The sequence below is a fragment of the Oryzias melastigma genome, linkage group LG3 (genome assembly GCF_002922805.2).
Source record: "Oryzias melastigma strain HK-1 linkage group LG3, ASM292280v2, whole genome shotgun sequence".
NCBI lineage: Eukaryota > Metazoa > Chordata > Actinopteri > Beloniformes > Adrianichthyidae > Oryzias > Oryzias melastigma.
In genome coordinates, this window is record NC_050514.1 from 22,325,951 (window position 1) to 22,352,974 (window position 27,024).

A 27,024-nucleotide genomic window follows, 5' to 3' on the forward strand; every position below is an offset into this window, starting at 1 on the left:
AAGCATTTAGTTACAGATTCTAGGTTTTTGTTCCAAAAAATGTGTTTTTAATTGACTCAATTTTTTTCAACTTTTGTGTTGTCAAATGTTAATTGTCTTTCAATATATTTCAGTTGTATCATCACTGAATACTCTGTTTTCTCACGTGTTTCATATCATTATGTTCCAAGAATTTGTTTTTTTAATTTTTCATTTTTAATCATATTTAGTTCTTTAATTTGAATCATACATTTTATTTTTAGGTATAAAGAATCAACAGACTCAACCCTAAATTGCACATTTTTCTAAATAGCACTATAGCTAATTAGCTTCTTTGTCAATCAAGCAATTATTTCCTCTTTAATTAATCTGACTGGGAGGTGGATGAACGAGAAGAAGGCCTTCTGAGTAAACTTCCTCATCTGGACTGTCTATAATAGCAGCCTGGAAGCAAAGTCAAGCACAGCCTCCATTTATAACCTCTGCCAGTGACCCTGCTCTCCTGCTACTCTGATGGTGAGCAGCAGTTTAAAAGATGTCAGTGCTTTCAGATTTAAATTTAAAATCATACACACAAAGGTGAGAATAAACAAAATCAGACCAAAGGAGCTTAATTTAAATATATGTGAAGCAATGGGAAAAAGAGAAGGAATTTACTTGATTTAAGTTTTTTTATAAAAAAAAAAAAATGGATGTAGGTATTTAACCTAGATGTAATATTTGTTTTATGTATATAAAGTATGACAGCATTTAACCAAAATGCTTAAGTGAGTAGACATCCCGCCAACACAGAGTGAAATGACTCTTTCAAAGAGGGATGAAGAGCGCTCAGATGAGGTTTCAGCAGCATTAAATCTCTATTTCTCCTACTTCACTGTAACAAGCTACTAATTAAAACAGCTTAGAGAAGGGAGGGGTAGTTAGAAATGATTGCCTCCTGCATAATCCTATAATTACCACAGTCATAAAAAACAGTCACTATGTCAGTCTAATGAAAAGATGTGTTCACAATTACTCTCAGAAAGCTCTGCTGAAACTCAATAGTCTGTGTGGAATTATTTTTCCCTGAACCATGTTCACTTATTTTTGACAAATCAGTACTTAAGAGACTCTCAGACATTTCCTTCAACCAATTAGGCTTTTTTTGCAGCATGTCTGACAAGAGACAGACGTTTATACTAATAAACACTTTAGAAATGCCCTGCCGAGGACGATTCATGCAGGAACAGTTTATGTCAGTACAGCCCAATAAACTGGAATTCCAAACTACTTCAAAAGACAAACAGACACTCTGACACACAAATCGTTGAAAAGACATCTATAAAATTCTCACCTGCCACTAATTGTTATCTCTCTGATTGCAAAGTATTTGTGTCGGGAGTTGACCCCCGCTGCTCTGCTGTGGTACAGTCCTCTCAGATGGATTCGGACCTGGGCTGCTTGTACCATCTCCTGCAGGGCAGGGCTCTTGTAGAAGTCATTGTATCCAGGTCGGAGGCTGGTCAGTAGGCTGAAAGTGATGTTGCCTCCTGACAAAGACGCATCTCTGAAACAAAGGAGACAACATTCATAGTTACAATCAGCAAACATCTATACTGAAAACATGGTCAATATTAAATTGTCAGCTCTGAACAAAAGAATTCATCTTTTTTTCTATCTACAAAGTGTTTGAAATTCCTGTCTTGCGTTTGCTGCTTTTACATTTCAGTGCTCAACCACATGAGCTAAACATCGGTAGCAGACTAAAGGTTCGTTTTAGGCAGACAGGTCCTGCTGAGACGGATTTTAATGAAGGCATTTTGGAGCTAAACCTGATTGGGATGTAAACACGTTTGGAGAAAGATGCATGTCAAATATGATGAGATTATACAGACCTGGGCAACTGCACACAATTGACTGAGTCTGGTCTCAGTAAAGGTCCATTGTTCTGCATTTCAAAGTCGCTGCAGTTTCTGGCCATATATTGCCAGTCCAACCAGGGCTGTTCAGTGCCGATGTCGCTCTCAGACGCTCTGAGGTTAAGCTTCCGTCTCTGAATCCGAACAGACTCAGGCAAGAGTCCCCCAAACTGAAGTATCACGTAAAACACCTGAAGAAAATAGAGTTAAAGTGAGCTAAAGAGAGCTAAAGTGGGGAAAACTGAAATTCCAAAAATTCCGGCTGAGTCATTGTGAGATTACATGAAGATGAGCAAACCGACTAATGTTGGAAGAATCCTGAATAGAAAAAAGTACAAAAAGAAACAATTTTTTTAGGCTGGTGAGCTGAAAACTATTTTTGAGTGGGATCTCCAATCTATGAAAAAACAGAATTGTGCTTTTAGCACAAATGCGTTAATATTCAGATAACTCTTAGGCAATTGACAAAGATTGAAAAATCAGAAGTCTGTAAAAGTAAATAAAGATTCATCAAAATGAATCACTCCACCTAGATTATATGAGAATAGGCCTGTCAGTGTTGCAAAGAGATGACTGCTATTACCTGGTACTGTCCATTACTCAAATCAACAGTGATTGTAACTCCTTCCTCCAGTTCTTGTGTAGTCATGATCTTAGACAGCCAAGCAGTGCTCATGTCCTGATCGTTGATGTAACCAAGTGAATGAGCCTTAAGGTTCAGTCGTAAGACTCTATCAGTGGTGGTGTCCTCAACCGCGTTGGGAATGCAGTACCTGTTCAGGATCATAGTTTAGGTATGACAGTACAAGCAGGAGCCTAACAGTGAATCTGTGACGTGGAGAATTGTCAAACACTGACACAACCAATATATTCTCACTACTGACTTGTCATATTTGGATGTTTGGTTTGGGCCCCGTCCGTGTCACTTTTTCACAGAACATCCAGCACATCAATGAAACAACGAGTCAGGGACACCCAAAACTTAAAAAAGTGACGCGGAGGGGGCCAGAACCATACACCCATATATGATGAGTTTGGAGTGAGAATATGTAGAAGCAACAGCTTCCAGAACTCTAAAGATTTAAACATTTCATGTGTATGGAGACCATGACATGGTGATACTGCACCTTTCAATTAAAGGGTGTACTCTGGAATGACTGGGAGGACAGCGGCACTCGGACTGGACATGAAGCTTTGGGAAGACTCCTGAATACAGCTCAACTATTTCTCTGTTGACACACAATAGCGGCTCAGACGAACAAAAAATATGTAGAATCTGCAGTAAATTCTGACCATTTTTGACAAGTATTGCTTACTTGACAAATAAAGAATAAAACAGAAAAGTAGCCTGAGATCCAAGTGGAATCAATAGAACAAAAACAAAAAAGTTCTATTTAAGTAATAGCTGTTGAGATTTGAACTAAACATTTACTGCTGAGCAGAAAAATCCAATCCACAATTTGGAAACTCAGCCCAAGATTTACTCTCAACTCAATCTTGATAAGAAACCTTGTAAGCAAGAAGTCCCAACCGTGTGCAGTACACGGCCGGTAAGCAAAACACTAATTGGTTCTATTGAATTTACAGGAAAATCCTCTGAAAGCAGTATGGATCTGAGGATGCAATAATTAGCTTTCTTTTGCTTTTCTCCAAATGGCTCTTTCTATAGCCTTTTTTCATAATCCTGTGTGTATCCCTTTTATATTATCTTTTGTTTTATTGATGATCTATGACTATGAGTCCTTTGCGATTTACACCTTCCTTCCTTTTTATTTCCACTTTGTTCATCAGTCACTTGCTTCAGCCGTCTCTCCTCCTTCCCATCAGCCCCTCATTACGAGTCGCTCATTCTGTCCGACTCACCTGTTGGTCAGCGTGGCAGGATAAAATCTAAAGTCCTGCATCCGTCCAATGAACTGATTAGACCCTGGAGAGAGGAAAGGGGTGTTGAAAAGAACATAAAGAAAGTGTTAATAGGTTTGCACTGCAGGCAGTGAGTGAAAGGATTTCACAGTATTTAGTAGGTTATCTCATCAGTTTCTTTATACCAGCTAAGTGAGGCTGCCAACAACTTCCTGTAATGGCCAAATTCCCAGCACAGAGGATAACAAATGTGCCAAAATGGTCTTTAATTATCCAAAATAAAGAGCAGAAAACCCAGAGGAGATAAAGTATTTGCTTTTAGTGAAGAATGAGAGGAGCATTGCTTTGAGAAAAAACATTTTAAATGCATTATATTGCAAAGTTTTGGTAAAAAAAAATAATTCAATTTTCATTGCAATTTTCCCAGCTTTTTACTTTATTTTTAAATGAAAGGCTGGGTTATTTGAGGCTTGGACTTTGGTAGTAGAATTAATACATAAAGCACATTAGAATTATCTGCAACACATTATACAAGGAAGATTAAAAAAAAGACGAAACACTCATAGTTTAAAAAGGGTGTTTAAAATATTTTGTCTTTACCAAAATTCAGAAAAAAACAAAGATGTGTTTTAATTTTAAAAGTCAAGATATGGAACAATTTCAAATATTCAAACAGGACAAAAAACAATTCACCTTGAAGATAACTTGTTAAGAAGTGAATCAAAAACACAATAAATGAACCACGTTACCTATAATTACAGGTACGATTTAGGAAACTAAAAACTTAGAGAGTGGAAAGGTGCAAAACTGCCTAAACAAAAAACTTTGATGTAAACCACAAACATACCGATCAATATCCAATATTGCAGAAATTTACATATATAAATATGTTTGAATAACGCACTTTTTAATATATATATATATCTATATATATGTGTGTGAAAAAAAACAAAAAGAAATTGAAAAAATTGAAAAGTATTAGGTACACAGCCAAAACTTCATTCTGATAGGACATAAACTATAAACTTCCACTCTTTCCTTACAAGTAGTTGTCCACATTCCCAACGCTTTCACCCTTCTGTTTAGCATCAGTGAGCTTTCTTCCATTCTTTATTAGTAGTTCTTTTAAACTGCAAGTAGCTGATTGGCCACAAACAAATTAGTATAATGAATTACTAAACAAATTAATTGACAAAGCAGAACATTCTTGAGGATGATGACAGTCAAATATTCAGACACATTCAGAGTCTCTAGAATGGCTGCAGTTCTGCTGGATGAGCTGTAAAGGGCCCACACACTCGATGATGAAACTGGACCAAAGACGGCTCAGGCCTTTCAACCAACTTGTGTCAGTCAGTCTGAGTTAGGTTTCCCCGCATCAACAGAATCCCGGCCATGTTCGGCTTTGCCTGTGAAATATGTGTTTCTGTGTTACAGGCTTTGCCATGTGTATTCCAAAAAAAAACTATCCTTACTTGAAGGAAAGTGTGTTTGTGTGAATGTATGCGTGTGCATTTGCACTCCAGAGAGGCTTTGGTGGGCTTGGACCAGCCACAGGATGAGCGTGTGTTTTTGGGACAGTGTACAGTACAGTATGTGCATGTAAGCCAAAGAAGGGGGGTGTTATGGGATATATGTGTGTTAGATCAGTGTGTGGTTGTGCAGCCTAAGGCTGTGGCTAAGGATTTCCTCAGCGTGTGGAAATGGGATTATGCCTTCCTCTGAAAAGCACTCTCCCTATTGTTACTGGGATGATGCAAGGTATAAGCCTTAATTCTCTCCTCTCTGTGAAGGTTTCTCTTATTCTTTCTGCTTTAATGTCTGTTATCCTTTTCTTTTCCTATTTTTCTACTTCGATAAAACACAGACGTAAGTGGCTTTGCGTGGTTTCTTTTTGTCTGTCATACTCTAACTGGCTGTATGACTGAGAAACTCTGTTTTGAAGACACCTTTCATGCTTCCTGCTGGCGTGAATTCTCAGTGTTGGATAATAGAGAAGCCCTGAGGGTTCTTGAAGCAGCAAATATGTCTCAAATGAGACATTGTGAGTCTTTCTTTTTTACTGTCACAATTTTCTTGGGGCTTCACTAATTGCTTGTGTCATGTTTGACTCAAAGTGTCAAGAAGAGGGTTGAATATGTCTTCACATGTAATAAGAAATGATTCTGTTGAATGAAAACTAGTGAACATGCGGTACTTTTGACAACAAAAAAACAAAGATATAGAATAGCTTAGATCAACAAAGACATATCTTTAAAAGCTGCGGTTGGCCTTTAACGCATCTTGTTTAACACACAGTTTTCAGTTTGCATCACCGTTGATCAATACATCTGATCAGGTTTCTCACGGTCAATAATCTGATCAAAATTCTAAGCATGCCTCCACACAGCAAACATACACGCCAATGCAAGCACACATGCTTTTCCAAGACTAAGCCAATCGCTTTCATTGATCACTCTCCACTGATGTGATCACCAGCTGATCAGATGCTACCTGATGTGAACTAGGATCAATGGCTGATAAATGAGAAGAAAAACACTCGTTTATCACTCTTGGAATAAACGGCATAATTTTTTCTTTTAATCTCTCTGCTATTGACTCTGAAGGAGCTTGCAGACACAAATGATCAATCACAGATGAGGAGTTGAAACAAGATAAGGCCTGAAAGGAAAATAAAAGTGGAGTAATTATAGACACCATGTAAAAATAATAAAGAAATCCTTTAGATTTAACCTGATTAAATCTACTTCTGCTAAATTTAGAAGTAGCATTTGTCAAATGAACTGAACTCTAAGATGTTTCACTGGGATTAAACTGACACCGTGGATGCAGGCCTCACTTGACTATTTTCAAATATGTAAAAATTACTCACAAGAGATGAAACACTTTTTTTTTTCTTACCATTGGAACTCCGTCCGACCCACATGGCGCCGTCATCACCAACATCAAAGAGCATGCTGGTCAGATCTTTTGTGTCAAACGGGGTTCCATCGTCCTCCAGCCCATCAATAAAAAGACTTGCGTGTCTGTCATGGATCTGGAAATCCAAAAGAAACCACAAAAATCCATATATATTTAAAAGGTATCAAACTGTGATTTCTAGAATGAGTCAACAAAGAAAAGTGTTAAGTATCCTCTGTGGATGTGCACATCTTTTCCAAAACTGTATGCACTATCCACGAGTACAAATCAATGAGCATGCGTTACCTCGTGTGTGTAAATTATACATTCGGCTAATCTTCCAGCTCATTTCCCTGGTAGCAGAAAGAGCCTCAGGCTAAACTGCCTTAGCTGCAAATTAGCTTTCTGTTTGACCAAAAACCTTCTCTCCACTTCTTTCCCTTCTCTTTTTCTGATCTGCTCCATGAATATTAAAAACTGCATGGCCGACAATACCGTCAAAGCAGAAGCAGATTCCTTTCACATCAAACCGGAGCCAAAAAGAAAGATACTTCCATATGAGAGCAGCTTTGCTTTGTCCTTTCACCTCTCTCACAGGGTCGTTTGCTTCCCTCACTTTTTCTGTTAAGGAGTTCCCCGACCCGATTTTCAATTTTTTCATCAGCATTTTTTCTTTGCTTGCCCCTAAGTTGACGACTTCCCCCTCTCATCTCCCTTCTTGTCTCTTCCCCTCATGTTTATCTTGCCCTGTCGCTCTCACTTGTTGTCAGCTCTTTAGTGGAGTTGAAAAGGTGCGAGGAGGGAAATAAGTCCAAGTCAAAAAAGCCTTTAGGGGATGAAGGCAGTCCCAGACAAGTGTCTGGCTCTCAGAGGATAGTTAAGACACCCAGACAGGCACTTTCATGATGGCTGATTGAAGACTGGCAAGCACATAAGAGCGCGAGAGTGCGGGAGTGAATATAAAAAAAGGAAAGAGAAAACGAGACAGAAGGGAGGAAAAGAAAAGTCAGAGCGCGGAGAGGGAGCTGGGAGAAGGACCCTCTTTAGGAATCTCGAAGCTTGAGCCGTGTGGCTCTTGGAGAGATGTGAGGAAGTTGTCAGGCCTGATGTAAATGAACCCTGAAGCTCTTCGTCTTTCTAAGCTTCCGTGCACCCTTTTGAAGACAGCTAACTCCCGTTTGTTAGTTTGCTGAAACTCTTTCAATCCGTTTTCCTTCCTCTTAACAAAAACCCATTAAGATACTGATTTTGTGAGCAAACGCTGTCAGAGAATGAAGATCATTTCTGTGGAAATTATGAAAACATTTTTATTTTTTTTATTTTAGGAAAGAGTATCTCAGATCACTTAAAACAGAAGTTCAGCATACCACTAGCTGGCTTTTTTCAGTAATTGAGTTTCTTGGTTCCACTATTGAAATGTAAGGTGGAAGTGTGAATCACACCAACAAATAACTCGATGCAAAAGTACAAAAATCACAACAGCAATAAAAAAAGCAAAACAATTCATGAAGAAAACACCATTAGATTTTAGAAATTCTAAAAAATGAAGAAAAATTTAAATAGAAATGTTGGAAAACAGAAATTATTTTCAGAAATGTAAAATATTTCTAACACAGCAAGAAACTGGAAAAGGTAGGTACTAATATACATTGCTGATTGGATGATAAAGTTTTTTGTTAATGCATTTTCAATGTCAGCATGCTAATTAAAATTTTACCATTAAAACGGAGCATACCCAGTGTCGCTTCAGCTGAAATGATGAACAAATATCATCATCCAATCAGTGATGTCCCATAGTATCTACCTTTTCTGGTTTCTTATCATGTTTCATTTTTTAACATGTCAAATTAATTTCTGGAATTTGCTTTTTTTTTTTGCATTTTTCTTTTCTTTTATAACTGGAAGCATCTAAACAAGCTCCAACCAAAGAAGCTGTGGAGTTTTAACATGTATTTAAATATGTAAAGGAAGAACAGCACCAAACTAGATATTATAAACTCTCTTTTCTTGCAGGTATTTTGGGATCTGTGACTGAGGCTGTAAAGGTGCAACAGTTTTGTTGTGAGTTCATTCACTAAAGGTTTGTTTAGTGCAGCTAGAATCAGACAAGGAGAACGCTGAGCTTTGTATCTACTACACAGATCTGTTTCTATAAAGTCAACAATTCTCAACAAGCACAGAACTCCCAAATCTAATCCACCAAGACACAAACACACACTTGTGTATTTTTTTTTTCTGCTAACCCAGCTTCAAAGCTAGAAACATTGGTGTGAGGAACGGGCTCTTGCAAAACTCACAGTAAATAACAAAATGTTGAACTTCCGTAGTTCCTGCTGCACTCTTCTCAGTAAAGGCCATCTTTTGTCATCTTTAAGGGATTTTATCTTGTTTGAGATGACCATACGGAGAAACGTCTTACTTTAATTTGATTTTGCAGTAAAGACCTGATGTTGTGAAAGCTCGCTCACTAATGCAAAAACAGGCAAAAATGAATCCAACATTAAAAGTTGAAAAGTTCAGAAAATATTAGCCGAAATTACTTCACTTTAGCAAGATCCAAAAAATATAAAGATAAAATTATAAATTTAGAAATAGACAAAATCATTTACAGTAAATGCACCCTATTAGAAAATAATTTAATGTACAAATATAAAACTTTATTCCAAGAGAATTGTATTGAAGCATTGCTTTTTTTAATAAAGCCAAATTCTTGAATCTACAGTGAGAAAAAACAAAATGTCGCTTTTTCTTTCGTTCTCTCTAAAATCTACCATTTTACTATTTCTGTCTTTGTTTCTGGTGTTGATCCCAAAAGGAAAATATTATTACTCTTATATTATTATTATAATTATTATTATTATTCTGCATCCTTCTGGGAGGCCACAACAACAACAAAAAATACTACTGATAGTTTTCTCTTTCATCATATACTATTGCTTCACTTCATCACCAAAAGCTTTTTGTCGTCTGTTGTGTTGCTTTGTTTGTACGGTTTATTTGGATGATTGTGGGGAGTCTCAAACTCTTTCATTGAGCAGAATTTACCAACTGGCAACAGAGCTCTATAAGCCTCTCTAAAAGCCCCGAAAAGCCTTGAGTGGAAAGCTTTTAGTGATCTGTAGACTGGCATTTTGACTGAAGCTCTCCTCAATTTTCACGCTTTAGCCAAGTCATGGCTCACTACACAGTGTGGTATACAGTGTTTCTTCCAAGCTAGCTTTGTAGTTACAGAACAGAAGAAAAGCAGAAAAAAGGGAAAAGTTTAAAACCACAGTTGTGTCAAAGATGCATTTTTATTATTTACCTTGTAAGAAGTTAATATGCTGTGGGGAGCAGTTAGACGTCTCACCTGACAGTAGGAAGTCACATTAAAGCCGTTGTGTCATCTAGACCCGTCTTATCCTACATATACACTAGTCGTGTGATGAGCGTTCAAGAACACACTTTTAGCATGTGGTGTTCACACTGGACTGTAGCTGCCCCATACAAACACAGGTATCTACATTTGGAAGAGGCTTAGTGTGAAATGTTGAAGTGGTGCAAATTTTTATCCAGGCTTTTTTCTTCAAAGCTCTATTCCAATATATAAAAGAGTGTCATATAATTCTGACCGGGTACAAACTACAATTATTAATTTCTTCTTCATGATCAATTTTTAAACAGTTTTTTTTAAATAAACTTTATTGTAAATGTCTATTTCAGTACATAGAACTGTGCAAAATAGAGATTAATATACATTGTACATCTACACAAACAGTATGAAAAAAAAAAAATAAATAAATAAAATAACAAAATGCCAGGTGTAGAAACAAAAAAGTCATACAGTGAGTAAATAAAAGTAGGACAAAAAATTGCAGAGTTTAATTTTTAAAGAGTTGGCACTTCCATAAATGAAAGGGATGCCATTCATACCCCACTAACAAATCCAAGTCCCTGATTGGTCAAAGTTAAACACATTTTTTCGTACTTAGAGCCCAAAATCTGACTTAAAAACTTGAATACCGACGCATGAACAAGAGTTTTGAACGAGAAACTTGTGTTTATATAGATTTTAATTGAGAGTGGTCGCTTAAACGGAAATTGCTCTGGACGGTGTGAATGTAGCTTTGATTTGTGGCACTTTATTGACAAACTTCCAAGTTTTCTGAAGGTGTTTGGCCAAATGATGGGTAACTAAGTTCTCAGAGGAGCAATTCAAAGGGTTAAAGAACTTTTTGTGGTAACTGGATGTCTTTAAAACACAGCCGAGGAAGGAGTGAAATCAAAAACTGTATATTGACTTCATAAGTTAACAGTTTGCCACGTTAGCATCTCCTGGCACATTGTCACTTTACCTTCAATTTTTCTTTTACTCCTGTTATCGCACCAGTTCTTCACACTCCAAGCCTCCCTCACCCTCTGTCCCCTTTCCCCCCGTATACTTGCCCTCACCCACCATGACATGTTAGCAGCTCTGATGTACAGCCAATATTCTCTCTATCATATTAGCACAACTGCAGTGTGTAAAGAGATAGGAAGAGGAGGAGAAGGGAACAGAGAGACAGACCATGAGGAGGAGACACATTTGTTCTACTCATCTCAGTGCTAAAAGATACAATTACCTCTCAGAGCATACTATCCATGTTTTATACTAGCCCAGGGCCCCGTGCCTTTGCATTGCCGCGCTCACCCCATGTAAGGCCTATAATTTAACACTCGCTATGACAGTTTGTTTAAGAAAAGAAAATTGTCCCAGGGATATGGGGAGGGAGAGAGGGATAGCTTGTGCCAGGAAAATGAGAGGGAAAGAGGGAAGGACAAAGAAGGTGGAGGGGGAAGACAGTGAAAGGGGGAGAGAGTGAGAGATAGATGAGGTAGTGAGGAATATAGAAGAGGAAATGATCTAAAAAAACTAAAAAAAAGATACAAAAGAAAAAAGAGAAGGGCAACACACTTAACAAGACTATAACCTTCTAATATAGAACGTTAGCCTGTTGGAGTTTTTTTGTTTTAGTAGAAAAAGCAAAAAAAGGCATGAGAACAAACAAAAGAGAGCACATGTGAACTGCAGCTGTGATAACCAGGCAACAGATGAAACACCTGGATGCTGCTGCTATCTGACCATTCACTGTAGACCACTAGATGTAAAACCAGCTTTTTACTATGATGTTGCTTTAAATGTAATAGATTCACTTATTTAGCTCCTGGTTCAATTGCACGGTTATGCTGGACAGACTGGTGCACTCATAAAAATGCCTTTTTCCTTCTTTTTTAACTGTTCTGATGCCAGTTTCATGCCCTCTTGCCTCTGGAGCCAGTAGGCCGAGGGTTTCCATAGAGATGTCCTCTTCATCCCTACATAACAACCTTGCCTCACTGTCGTAAAGCTGCACAAAGCACAACTCCACATATGCCAAAAATGTCCTGTTGGCTGGTGAGGTTACTTTAAATGATTGGTTTTAGTAAATAGCTACAAAATGACAAACATATTTTATTTAATTATTTTAGATTAACTCATAGCAGCACAACCTTTGGATCACGTGGTTTATTTAGCTTGGTGGGTGGATGAGAAAGCTAGATAGCTAAAACATTTTCTAAGAAAACAAACCACAGGGGTGTCATTTATAGTTGTAGTACAAAAAAGTGAGATAATGTAACAACCTAAACAATTTAAACAAAATTTAGGTTTGGCATCAAGGCAGAGTTAGTCCTGGACATTTACCGTAATTGTTTTTTGTTTTATTTTTCATCACCCCCGGCTGAAAGATACATACTTCTTAAGGAGAATTATAACAAACATATGTACCAGCATGATTTTAACACCATATTGTGTACAAACCAATACAACATTTATAATACTATATGAATGCTCTTTGAAACGGGAGCTAGGATAGTCCAGTAAACCTGGTTTAAAATCTTAAGGTGCAGGGAATCCCCAAATAAATGTATGCCTTCATCTGGTCTTGTTTGCTTTTGCGTCGCATAGACAAAAAAAATGCTCTTTAGGGGGCAGTCGTGCCTTAAACAGAGACTAACTGAAACAAAAAGCCTCATTGCCCCACTGTTTTATTTTAGCCATCTTCAATTTTATTTTGTGGGAAGTTTTTCTTCCCATTCTACATATTTACACATTTTTGATATATTTATGTGGCCATAAAGCTATCCATGTAATTTTTACAATTTTTACTGAATTTTTACTTGAGTTATCACATTTTTATACTTTCTATAATAACAATTTAATGTACTTACTTTTGAAAGCAGCACATACAAGTTCCTTTCAAAATAAAGTGTCAAATGAGATCCTCCTGCTGCAGGAATTTTACATGAATTAAAAATGCAAGAAAACCAAGTCAAACATCTTATTTGATTCTTACAACAACTAGACACTATTGTGCAGCGTAGATTACTATATGTACTTAACTTAACTAAGTAATTTAATATGTATTCAAATTGTTATCTTTGTTACTTAAAGCCAAAGAGACACAATAGAGTGATAAAGAGCCCCATGTGGCTCCGGAGCCTCAGGTTGCAGACCCCTGCTCTAATATCATTAACAATCGTAGCATTCACAAACATGGAGGAGAATTTGAGACATTTAAAGAAAATAAAGAGGCTGACTGCATGTCTATGACTTAACTACACAAAGCCCCCTCCCTCACCTACTCCATCTCTCCTCCTCTGTCAGTCCCTCCTCCCCCAGGCTACATTTTCTTCTGCTGTTTTCTACATTGTTACCATAATCAGATAGGACAACTACCCTGGGAGCACCAGCATCCCCGCAGCACCTTGCTCCCAGCACCACGTGTGCATGTGGGGGAGTGTTTGTATGAATTGCTCCTGGCATTTGGAAACCCATATTCCTTTTGATTGTCCTTTTTGGTGTTTTGATCTGTACAAACCGACAGATGACTGCCGTGTGTGTATGTGGGAGCCATGTAAGCATTTGTGTAGGAAAGGCTTTAAATTATCCTGCTCCTTCATAGGGTAATATCTGTATCGTGGCTGACAGACTGCTACAAATTACAGCTGAAAAGTGAGTGAGTTTTTGTGCGTTTGGTATGTGCAACAGGGCAAGCAGTTAAGATCTTATGAATGCATTAGAACAGGAGTATGCGAATGCTTTTTGAGTGTCAACAACCATTATTTTATCCTTTCGAATGGTCAAAAAAGATCACATCAGCTCAGTAATGAACAGACTGACTCAACAAACACGGGTTTTAGAAAAGCCTCAAATCTATTCCAGCATAAAACACTTGTTTTATTATATGTGCACAAAAATGTACTGTACATGCACATGTCAATGTTGATAGCAAAACCTTTAAACATTCTGTCCATCTTTGAACTGTGTCATCAGAAGAAGATGAACATCTATAGTTAGCAACATACAGTCATGGCCAGAAGTTTTGAGAAGGACACAACTATTAATTTTTCCAAAATCTGCAGTTTCATGGAAATTTATGTATACTCCAGAATGTTGTGTGGAGGGATCCACTCAACTGCAATTATTTGCATAGTCCCTATTTGCCTTGAAAATAAACTTTATCACTGAAACCACATTTCCACTGAATTTCAGCTCTGCCACAAAAGGACCAGCTAACATAATTCCTATAAAAGCTTTTGATACTTGTGAAATGCTTCTAATTATATGTCATTATACCATAGAAACATCTTGCAAACACCTAAAAATCATGAAGGAAGAGACCTTGTGGACATGTAATATTTGTGTCATTCTCAAAACTTTTGGCCATGACTGTACAGTATTAGTCTGGAAAACTCCTTAAATTTAAATTGGCACATATTAGTTGATCTCAAATATTTATCAAGTTAGACATTTTGCTTTAGAACTTTGATTTTAACATAAGTGTTTGCAAACAGCATCAAAACTTAAAGACAGCCAGAAAGAGAGGAAAAAGATAAAGAGCTTAATTGAGTAACAGAAAATGTGTAGACTTCAAAAAATGCACAACAGAAATTTAGTTATACTAGTACATTATATGCACATATATTTTTGTTCATGAAAACTGCATTTAAAATATCTTCAAGAACTGTTACTGAGGGCAGTGATGATGGTGATGATGATGTTTTTATCTCTGTGGAGAATGATTTGTATCACTCCATCATCGTCATAAGAAACAAAAAAACGATGGTGAAGTGGAGCAATCTGTAAAATGACACCCCTGAACCGACCAAAACCCAGACTCACACACACACAGATTCATTTGTGCCACAAGCTCTCTGCTTCACTAGCTGCCATTTTAAAGCCATCTGAGCTGATGAAAAGCCTTTTTGTCAATGACATCTTTGTACAACTGATTTCTGATGACTTGTGAGGTCCACTCATGTAGAAAAAGAAACACATCCCTCACAATTTTCATTCCACTATGGATTCTAAAATAACATAAGTTATATGTAACTATTTCAGAAGCATTAACTATTAGTATTTTCATCTGTAATCCCCAAAAAAGTAATTTAAATTGAAAGAAGAGCCTTATGCTTTCAAGAATTCTGCATAGTATTAAGCATCCAATGTTAAAAAAGAAAGACTTTTTTTTTTGAATGATCACCAGAAGAACAGTAGTAAGAAAAATAAAATAAAGAACGACTGCCATTTAGTAACAGAGACTGACATTGCTCTGCATTAAATTTTACTTGCTATACTATTTAAAAAAAAAATCTCAGGATGTTTACAAATGTTTCCAAATAATTTATTTGTACACTTTAACTAAAAAAAATATACATATCTCAAACCAAATACTAAGAAAAATTTTTGATTAAGAGAAGTTTTGAAGTTTGACGTTTTAAGACAATTTATTTACTTCCTTCAGAGGCATTTGATGGGACTGAAAAAGGGAAGCAGTATTCAGTTAAAAAAATAGACCTTTGACTGCAAACTAAATATGCAGCAATCAGGGAAAGTGAAGATCTGCTGTTTAAATAGAAGGAAAAAAAAGTTTTAAAGGCACAGTGAGCCAAACCAAACAGTCTACACGCCTCTTGATCAGCAACTTGACAACTGAAGCAGCAGCTCTCATGTCTCATTGCCACAGCAACAGAAGACATGTTGTTCTCCATCTCATCTCAGCTCACTTGTATCTCGTTTCCTTTGCTCTCTACACCGCAGCTGAGAGCACACTTGATGCAAACAAGTAGCAGCTCGGCACACACTTTCTTTTTAGCTACAGTCTACAAAAAGACAGATTTTGCTTTCAATAAACAGAAAGTCAAATCTGCTGCTAAGAGACTGTAGCTCTGGTCACCCAAACATAACATCACTTTCAAGTCAAGTCAGCTGAACCTTTTTGAATGAGTGATGATATTCTAGAAGAGTGATTGGAGGATATGGGTTTGTAGAGAAGGCAAGAATGGTCACACAGCAGTATTTCTTTGTAATGTGTTCTGAGAAATTACACTTCCGCTTAAAACATTAATCCTGTCTTTATCAAAAAATCATTTCTTCCAACATTTAGGAATTCTTACCTGCAGAGTAAGATGTGTCCATGTCTCCAGTTGCAGCCTGCCCTCTGTTCTGAAGCTCACTGAAGAAGTCTTTGGACTGCTGGACTGGCCGTACTGCAGCATGACAGCGTCCTCAGACACCGCCACAGAAAACGACAGGCGAGTGGCTGAACTTTTCTCCAACAGCATCCTGTGAGCACCAAAGATAAACATGTAAAACCAAGAAACCAGTCGCTCAGCATGACTAGATTACAAATAATTCATCAAAAGACAAATCTTCAGATTATCAGCAAGTTTTACCAGCACTAAAAATTACGCTTAATCCTATATAACATTTGTATCATATTTGAAACACGCATTTCTGAGACTTAAATTTCATTAGCATGATCCAAACTTTCCTTAAAAACCCATTGTATATATTTTAGTCCATTCTTTCTGTCCTGTAGTTCATCATCATACCACTAGAGGCAGTAGAAAGGCTTTTCCTGCTAATTTTAAAATGGCGGCTCCCATTAAATCTAAAAAAAAGGCTCCAAAACACAAAACTTGAGCTAATTTAGAAAATGTTATGGTGACTGTAACTCAATTATTGCTATTCCCTTTCTTACTTGGCGACTTGCTGTATTGAAAAAATGCTAAATTTGTTGCTAAATTGTTCCTTATAATATAGGTAAACCATATTGAAATGTGTAGATCAAATTTGGCAGCAAAAGTTTTGCTAATTTTCAAAATTTTACAATGAAAACTACTCGCTTTTTTAAAATGACTATTTGTTTTATTGAAAAAATGCTAAATTTGTCAATACTTAATCATTTATAACACAGTTTCACCATGTTAAAAATGTGTATACTCATATCTTTACATCTTAAGCTAACATTGTTGTGAACAAAAAACAAATCACCAATTTTATCAAAAATGATTATGTTAATCTAATACAAATAATAATTTTGCACTAAAAAAACAATATTAAAAGGTTGTCAAAAAAACTAATCTAGTCAATTCTTTGATTTTATGGGCTTTACAGGGTTAATACAGCAAACTGCAAACATTACTGTTTAGTTCTTGGTTTTCATCAGCTTATGAATCAATATCTTTTTGACATTTTCACATACCGCATCAATATTTTACACGACTGTGACGGCTCACTTGTTACACTGTGTGCAGTGACACAAACCCGGCACGTGTCACATTAACCATAATCACTGACATTTAATGGGAAATCCCAGCTTTTATGAACCCAAAGCAGCTTAACCAATAAATCAAGAGGAAGTGTAGGTGCATGTGTAGGAGGAACATTCAAATGTGCAATATGTCTGAAAATGCACAACTGTCTATCAACATGGAAAGAAAAAAAAAGCGATGAGGTCAAAACTTATGTGTTTTTTTTATTAGATTTTATGTGTTGCAATTTTAATTATTTTTGAAAGTTCAGCAAAGATAATATTATTAGAAATCAACCACAAAAAGAGGCATTTTATTCATTGAATTACTATGTTGTACTGTTAAGTTTGCATAAAGGAGTTAGCAGTTGGTAATAATTTTAATTAAAAATATGCATGTGTTGATTAAAATACAGTAACCACTGAAATGTTGGAGATCAATTTTTATTAAAGATCCTTTTAAGATCTACTCCAATGAAAATCCTGTTTTAAAGGGGGTGTAAGCTAGTGGAAAAGTGGGAAGACAAATGGGGACAGGCTTCCTCTGCCACAACTCAGAGACAAGTTTCTAATGAACTCCTGCCATTCTGCAGAAGCTATGTCAGAGAAAACAAATTGATTTTGGCTAAAAACAGCATACTCATAATTAAAAGAGCACTGGGAATGCTTTTACAATAGGGAGATGTTTGTTCAACAGACTAGCTAATCTGTTACCTGAGCAGTATCTTTATTTACTAAACCAAAAAGTGTTAAAACCCCAAAGGTAGAGCAATATTTCTAGAACAAACTTCCTCCCAAATCCAAAATATTCCTCAGATAACAGGAAAAAAAATTAGAGTTCATGAGATGTGTCTACAACTTTACTTACTAAAAAATAATCAAATAAATTTGAGAAAAATGTCTAAATACCTAAAAAAAAATAATAAATTCAGCAGTGTTGTACAACCTACTTACAAACTAATGCATTATGCACTATTATCAGAGGTGTAAAATAAAATGACTTGGACTTGAGTCAGACTAGAGTCATGAATTTGCAGACTTTAGACTTGGACTTTAACTCATGACGTGACTCGGACTTCAGCCCTCTGACTCAGAAAGACTTGCTATTTTCCATAAAATCTAAAGATCAAAAAGTCTGTGAGCATCTGTGTGTGTATCTTTGGCACAACATTCAATCAAAATTAGGTAAAAGTTGTTTTCATAATCCAACCAATCAAATTGTAATGGCCAAGCCAAAAGATCTGTAAATCAAACTTAGAGCCAGTTCCTGCAGACTTGTCTACTTTTGATTCAGGACTTGAGGACAAAGACTTGAGACGTACTTGTGACTTGCAAAACAATGACGTGGTCCCATCTTTGCTTATTATTTAAAAGTATAGTAGTCTCTTACCTTATGGTTTCAGAATTTTAATGGGTTAAAATGACTTCTGTATTACTTTTGAGTTGCTTCCTTAAGCAACTTGATTCCTTGATACTTTGCAATGAAGCTGAAAGTGTTCAACTATGACTTCGACAAAGATTTTTTGTGGTTCTTTGTCATCTGTTAAGGCCAAGAAATCTTATTGCTTGTAAAGATTACATTACTAAGTTGTAATTTAAGTTGCTGAAAGTGCTATAAGTGTCCCTAACGCTGATTTTAAGTGAAAATCTTTACACAAAAAGCACAGTTCTACTTTAAAAGAATAATTTAGACTCAATTGAGAATTTTCAAACAGCAAAAAACTAACTTCATAATGATCTTGTGGAGACAGAGGCATGGTCTGGTAAAAACAGGTGGCCCACTCTGTTTATTGTTCAGAAGAAGGCTGTGAAATCACAGGGAGGGGAAGAGACAAAGAAAGTGGGGTGACGAGAGATGGACAGAGGTGAGGACAGAGACCTCCTTTCATCTGGCTTCTTTGATGGCAGCCATGATCGTCCGTACAACAAAAGAAAAATAGGCACGGACGGAGAGAAAAAGAAAGCTGGGGAGAGTGAGTGAGGGGGGAGATATGACTTCTATTGAGGCGCATTCAGCCATACAGGTGTCATGTTCGGCAGGCCAAGACAACCAGACTTGTTGGTCCCCCGGATTCCCAGACCGACAACTCTATAAACCAAAAGCTCAATGTGAAATCTGAAGAGATTTGATCTGTCTGGTCACTTTTCACCTAATTTTCACCTTTTCACCTAAAAATCTGTGATTAAAATCTGTAATACAATATATCTCTGGCTAACAAATATCAAAATTAGATCCACAACCAGATGTTAAAGACTAGGAGGAGCAAACTAAACAATGCCGTTGGAAAAATCCTGTAGCAGTGATGTAGGTGCTACAATCGACAGGCCACAAGCTGCCCGCTCCACTCCATACTGATCTACTTGCAGACAAATGGATCCATGCACGTCTTTATTTTCCTCGTCTGAGCTGACATCTGGCTCAAAACTGTCCTGCTGGATAGTTCCAATATTGCTCACTATCTTTGTTGCACCTGTTATGTCAGGTTAGGGTTGTGAGGGGCTGTAAGCTAGCGGGAGAGCATGTAAACAAAGGGATGATGGGAAATAAAGCCATGATTACTCCACACTAACAGTTCCACAAACAACTCAGAGGGGAATTTCTAAGGAACTCCTGCCGTGACAGGTTTTGGAGTATCTGCTGTTCTGCAGAAACTATATCGGAGAAAACGATTCTGGCTAAAAATTTAATTATATAATTAAAAGACCACTGGAAACGATTTTACTAAAGATAAAAAGATGATAAAAAGAGGGATTTTAAGAGTGAACAAAGTCAGGAAAACAGAATCTATCAAAGTCAGAACTAAAACCTTTAAAACATTTCAGCACTGTGGGATTCGCTCATCCACAGAACAGGTTTTAAAGAAATAAATCAAAAGTTAGCTTTTTAAGGACTGTTTGCTTTTCTAAAATGTGTGTTGTGTTTTTTTTAGTATGATTCCTATTTTTTACTAGTATCATTTATGTAAAGCACTTTGAGGTGTTCTGTAGCAGGAAAGGTGCTCTATAAATAAAAATGATTTTATTTATTGTTGTTAATAGGCAATTTATTGTACTTCAGACTGAAAATATGTTTTTGTTCTGAATTTGAAAAGTTAGCTATTTTAACTATGTTGTTAATTGCTGAACTTTTATACAAAATAATTAAATCCTGATCTGTTTGACCCCTTTTCCCTTGATTAGTGAGCAGCTTTATGATCACAGAAAAGTTACTTACAGATTGTATGTAACTTTATCTTAAAGCTTCTATTTGACATTGTTGCATCTATGTCTAGGTGTTTAATCTATAATTTGATTTGGACAAGCTCTACAAAAGTATGACTATTTACTTAGAACCCAGCTGGATGTCCACACAAAGATATTGAACTCTGCTAAGGCCTGTATAATTCTTATTTAAAAACCTTATCATGCAGCAGCATTTTTCACTCTTCATGAAAAATGTATAAAGTTCAAACTTTTAGGAGAAAAACATGAAAAGAAAGTCATTAACATTCTGAAATACTCTGCTTCAATTCATTTTTATGACAAAGTGATTCATTTTGAGTATTGCCTTGAGGAGTAAAAGATAGCATGTGAGGAGGAAAGTCAACTGATCTGTTTTGGTGTGTGCGTGTGTGATTGAAAGGTGATCTGAATGTGGGTAACTGCACCCCACCAGCTTTCCGTTGAAGAGACCAGCAGCCTCCTGCCTTTCTCTAACACACAGCGTGTGTAAGAAACACATGACAGTCAGTCGTTTCCTGATGGAGATACTGATCTGACCACACCTGACACGCTCGATTTTACCCCAGCATCACAGTTTTCACTTTCATGTCAACAAATACAACTCAGAGTATCATATCAGACAGTATTTCAAAGCTAAAATCATATCAGAAATTTAAAAAATGTACATATTAACATGTTTGTGTTTGTTCCGATGAAAATCCCAGTTTTAATAATCAGTTTAAGAGATTCAAGAGAGATTGTTTATGATTTACTTTTACACCCCTAAAATATGTTTTAATGCAACAGAAATTCCGTCCAGACCCACAACTTCTGTTCTTTACTGAAAAGGAAAAAAAAGGCACCAAACTGTTACAAAAATATAAAAAATAAATATACTTATTCATCTCAGATCAACAAAACTGAATGTTGGATTCGTACATTAAATTAATTCACAAGAACATCTACAATTTTTGCACAAAATAAAGGTCAAATTATGTGTTTATTATTGACTATAACGTGCAATTTTGTTCGGTTGTAGAAAAATTCTTATTTACCCAAACAGCATTTTTACTAAATAATCTCATCATGTTGCCTTCCAATTCTGTGGAAAAGCATCAAACTTTTGGCAGAAGATTCCAAAATGTCCAAACTTTGAAATAAGGTAATAGAAAGGCTTTAGTGTGCTTTTATAATACTTTGGGGAGATTTGGTGGTTTACTGGATCTGCTGGTTTAAGGAAAAAGTAGTATCTCTGGTAGTTGTTTGGTCTGAAATAGTGATGAATCATGTCTATGCTTATCTGCTGTATCATCATTTAAAAGTTTACCTGTGTTGTTGTTGTTGACTAATACAAGTAGAAGATGCAGAAGCTTAGAAAAAGCAGAGGATTATGTGTGAAGATACTATTATAGCCTCTCCTCAGATCTATGTGTTAAGCTACGTTCACACCGGGCTTGGCAACGCATGTTCAAGTAGACACTTTTGATGAAAAGTCTGTGTGAACGCATCAGCTACCCAACTTTATACAACCGTTTTTTGGCTCTACAGACAAAACGTGCATTGAAAGTTAAACCAGGTTAAACTTTGACTAATCAGTGACTCGGATCTGGTGGTGACATATGGATCCCAACCACTTCAATTCACTGAAGTGTCAACATTTGAACATTGATCATGAAGGAGAAATTCATAATTGTGGAAAAATATGACACAGAGTCTTTAATATATCCGATATGAGCTGTGAAATTAAAATCCTAGACCTAGAGCAAGATTGGCAAGATTTGGACCACACCAAGTCTCTTCCAACTGTAGGTGCACTGGTAAACAGTGAAAAAAAGAAAAAGAAGAAGAAGAAGCCCCTCCCCATTTGACCAGTGTAAACACCTATTGAAAAATTCACAATCAAGAATACACATCAAACACATTTTTGAATGTGTGTCACATCTCTAGTGTGTCCATAGTTTAACATTTGACTGGTATATATACTTAGTGAACTAGAAATGTGAATTGTACAATAAAGTTTTAATCATAGTGGTAGGTCTAAGCAATATTCTAAATAAACTAAAGTTAAACTCCAACATGAGAAGTATTTTTTTTTATCAAATTTATATTTTTTTCATCAGCTCTTAATCCAATTTTATTCTGTTCATTAGAGAATTTAAAAAATAATAATAAAAAAACAATAAAAAAATAAGTTAAAAATATAGTAACAATATTAAAAAGATGATAATATGAATCTCATGTACTTTTTTTGTAAATTACATTTTTTTCACTTTTTATGAATCAGCTGCACTCTGAAATTTACTATTTTCTTGCATTGTAACACTGAATTGTGTTGATCATGTAGCAAATCTGACTTTGAAAGTTTCAACATATGACTTGTCAACAGAAAGGAGGCAAAAACTACAAGCCTAAATGAAAAACAATGTATTATGTTGTATCTAATTGTGCGAAAAGCAGTTTAAGCTATTACAATAAACACTCCAACTTCTTCCTCAAATCTTCATGACATCCCATCATCTTTTTTTCAATATTTGTCAACAGATCACTTTGCTCTGTTCAATGACATATTTGTTGTTATAGAGTTGACACACAGAGCTCTACACCTGTAGACAGAAGCGATTCCTCTATCCACTAATCTCATCTCAGCAACTCTACACTGAACCTGGAGGAGAGCAAATGGCATGTGACATTTGGTGTGAAAGCCCTACTACTGTCATGGCCTCGCAAACACATGTATGAATAATTCATGAGCTGGTGTGTTCAATCAAGAAATGAGAAGCATGTTTAAACTTAGAATGAATTTCATTTGAAATGGTTATATCCTATATGATCCAATAATCTGTCTACTGCCTTTTGAACAGGATTATATACAGGTGCACGATAAGACACATCGTAAAAAAAAAAATCAAATGTAAAACTCACATCTCCCCTGAAGAGCTTGGTTTTATCCAGACTGCTAGGGTTAGTGAACCTAGAGCTCCCAGTGCCTGTGAAGGAGGAGAGATCAGACATCCTTCCCGGTGTGACTGAAACAGCACACTTCCAGAACTCTCAGGGCCTCCAGTCTCTGTCTGAGTCGGCCGCTGTGGGTCTCCAGTGTCTTCAGTTACACAGGCACCTCTGGAAAATATGTAAGACCAGATAAAATACATTTAAGAAAATGCCTTTTTTCAGAAAACTTTTACATTTGTTAGTCACTTATCGCAGCAACTACCTTATTTATAAAGCACATTTCAAACAGTAATGCTTTAGAAGAGTAAAACATTTAAAAAAGGAACATTTTAAACACAGAATCCCCTCAACCCTCCCAACAGAACCTTTTATTATAAAATACACAAATACCCTCAATCTTCCAGACACCCAACATAATGAAACACAGAAAGACATGAATAAAGCTGAAAATAGAAATAGAAACTCATAGATTTGAGCTGAAACCTGAGTCTCATCATCTGACTGTTACTTTACATGGAAGCAAAACCTGAAAGTCAGATGTTCCTACATCTGTACCTACGTACCTGTGTGGAGCCAGCAGCAGCGGAGCATATGGGGGTGTGGAGGATCTGTAGGGGCACTCTTGAACACAGAAGGCTTGAAAACAGGTTAGCAGCTCGGCCTGTGACAGAGGTGACTGGCAGTAGCTGGTCTGCTCTGGGACGCCACACGTGAGTCGAGGCGGAAGCGTTGATACAGGTTTGAAAGCAGCTATGTTCTCCATACGAGGAAAATGGCCCTAAAAAGATTCAGAACTGTAGTTACGTCTTTGGATTTCAGTATCGTATTTGTATTGTATTATATTGTATACTACAACATTTAAATTAAATAACATGCATGCTAATAGGAAGCATGGGCTATGTATCGGTATTGGCATAATTTGGGTTTATCTGTATCGGTCCAATATGAAAAAATTCACCGATATCTACCAACAACCAGTGACTTGATGAAAAAGCTGCACTCTCATTGTTCACGTCATTTGTTACACCTCTGCCTCTACTATTACAGCATTATTTGACTCATTAAGAGTTGGGGTAGATATAGTATCACTCCTTCACAGAGCTGACATTATTCCTGAAAGTGGCTCTTACCTGTGATGACGCAAGCGGAGTGCAGAGGCTGAGAAAGAGCAGACACCACCAGACGAGGAACTGATGCCAGTTCAGACCAACGAAGCAGATCTGCATCCCTGTGTTTGATTCAGTCAGGTTTCTTAGTGGTGGGAGGACAGGAGACGCGTCCCAGAGCTTCCTGCCTCTCATTCTTCTTTCTTCTGACTTTAAAAACATCCTGGAAACTTCCATCTCATTCATGCTTTCTCTTTTTACTTCTCCTCCTTTTAGATCTTTAGGGAAGTTGACTCCTTTACTTGATTTTTGCCACCTTCCTTTGACATTTTGCATGCTTCTCTCTTCCTTCTTCGTCTCTGCACACCTTCTGCCTCCACAACATTGTGGAACCTCTGGACTCAGCATGCCGGATCCTCGTGGAACATGCTGCCAGGAAGAGGGATGCTCGGGAACTTTGTTTTGGAGCTTTCCAACACCATTTGAATAAGTGATGACGGTCATGGTTCCATGGCTCCAGGGTTACAGGGCCACTTTTTACAGGCCACCGCCCCTAGGGTGAAGCTCCCAAGCTTGGCTCTCTGTTACACCGCCTGTGTGCCTCACACACATACACACACCAGCCGCGGCCAAAGCCTTCGCATGATAGGTAGGATTTCACAATCTAGAGAAGGGAAAAGAGAGAAGGAAAGAGAGAGGTGGTCAGACCAAAATCCAACATGAGACAAATCTGAGGGAAGTGAAATGCCATGCAGGCTATTCCCAAGCCAAAGCCCACACTATCATGTACAGCTTGATGGAGGCACAGCTCACCTGATATTGCCACATTGCTTTTCCCCCTTTTCTTCATTTTCCATTGAATTAAACATGCCCTTTTTCCTCTGGCATCTGGCCTGCAGGTTTTTATCCAACTAAACGGGTTCTCACATAAGTTTGTTGGAAATTGAGGCTTAGACCAAAGCTCTCATCATTACAATACTATGTAGCTTCAATTTCACATTTTTGGAGCACAAAAAAGAGGGCCAGACATGCACTTATCTCCAGTCTTATATTACATGGTTCAGGCTGGAAGAAAAAGAAAATAGGCTCCACTGCATCTAACGACGGATGGAATTCTATTTTACGCGCAAATTAACAAATCTATGCAGATATGGAGAGATCCTGAGATGTGGATATTTACCTGTGGAGTCCCCGCACAAAGCTCTGTCCCCATCACAAGTGCAGCGTCGACTAACATTACACTTGTTGCTCTGGCATGAGGAGAGCAGAGCAGGCGCGCACTTTCTCCCTCTCCTCTCCTGACAGCACCTGTCAACAAAAACAAACAAAAGAAAAACAACAATCCGGGTCCAAACGCGGCTTCCCCTTCTAGAGTCTGACAGCCAAAAGAAATATCTCTGACTTCAACAAAGCAGCACGTTTGTCTTCGGCGTCTCTCATTCAGAAAACGCTGCGCTAAGAAGATTACTGGGAGCCGCCATATGGCCGACAGGCAGCAGCAGCAGCGCGGCGGGATCCGGGGCGGAAAGTAACGGCGACGCTCCGTTACCGAGCCCGACACAGAAACTTGAGAGGACTCCTGTGTGGGAGCGAGACAGCACGGGAGATTCTGCTGGTTCAAAACTCTTCAGTGTTGTCAAAAACAGCTCACGCCTCGCAAAGGGGATTATGGCACGCGCCAACCCTGAGTGTCTGTGGCACGCGCGCAAGATTCCAGTTTTTAATCTCATTTGTCTCAATATTCAGTAATAAAACCTAAATACACGCATGAAAGCCTACTAAATAAAAGAGCAGAAGTTATTGATAACGAGTTAAAACTATTCAGTTAAATTTGTCACTTTTCATTTTTAAAAAGTACTCCAAGAAGTATTTTATCTCAGAATTATTTGGGTTTCAGTAGTTTGCAAAAGGAAAAAAAAGGCTGCATTGCTTTGGCGAATCACTTTTTTATTTAAAGCATATTAATCAATTCAAATGTCCACTCCATTCTCGTGCCATTTATCTAATAATGGAAAATATGTCTAAAACATGTAAACCGTGTTTGAGTATTTCTGTTTCAAATCATTGTGAATCAGGAGCAGATGGAAAAAATGCAATATGAAAAATCTTGTAGCAGTGACCTAGACCAGGGGTCCCCAAACTTATTCATGAGGGCCACATAATTGTTTTCTTCTCTCATGGGGGGCGGGGTCAGTTTGTTGGCTAACAAAAGTGTAAAAATCACAGGATGTGTCTAAACTCAAATATTCAAAGTTTCCCAGAAAGCCACATATAACAAGATAGGAGGACAGACCGCAGAAAAGTGGAATAAAAAGTCCCATTCTATGCAGGTCTCGATTGAATGGTCAGATTGAAAAGGAAAAAAGAAAAAAAGTCAGGCCCCGTGGGCCGTAGTTTGGGGACCCCTGATTTCTGCCCCTGAGCTGCCATCCCACTCCCATCACTTGTCAGGAAGTGAGGGGTGGTGGACCCAATATGTAGGAGTCCTGGTTTGGTGACATAAAGTGAGCATTTAATAAATTAACCAAA

General features: G+C 37.3%; 1 protein-coding gene across 1 annotated transcript in view; it reads right to left on the reverse strand.

The window, feature by feature from the left end:
* Positions 1–26,227, reverse strand: part of ush2a (Usher syndrome 2A (autosomal recessive, mild)) — a 191,137-nt gene extending 164,910 nt beyond the window's left edge. Inside the window, exons 1-11 of the mRNA XM_024295925.2 lie at positions 25,676–26,227; positions 24,520–25,159; positions 23,953–24,167; positions 23,360–23,557; positions 16,098–16,266; positions 6,642–6,777; positions 3,741–3,804; positions 3,005–3,106; positions 2,461–2,650; positions 1,854–2,068; positions 1,313–1,525 (exon numbers count right to left, since the gene is read on the reverse strand). Of these exons, the coding sequence (XP_024151693.1) occupies positions 1,313–1,525; positions 1,854–2,068; positions 2,461–2,650; positions 3,005–3,106; positions 3,741–3,804; positions 6,642–6,777; positions 16,098–16,266; positions 23,360–23,557; positions 23,953–24,167; positions 24,520–24,999 (1,982 nt within the window). The 5' untranslated portion in view covers positions 25,000–25,159; positions 25,676–26,227. The remainder of the gene's footprint in view (positions 1–1,312; positions 1,526–1,853; positions 2,069–2,460; positions 2,651–3,004; positions 3,107–3,740; positions 3,805–6,641; positions 6,778–16,097; positions 16,267–23,359; positions 23,558–23,952; positions 24,168–24,519; positions 25,160–25,675) is intronic.
* Between the last annotated feature and the right edge of the window lie 797 nt (positions 26,228–27,024).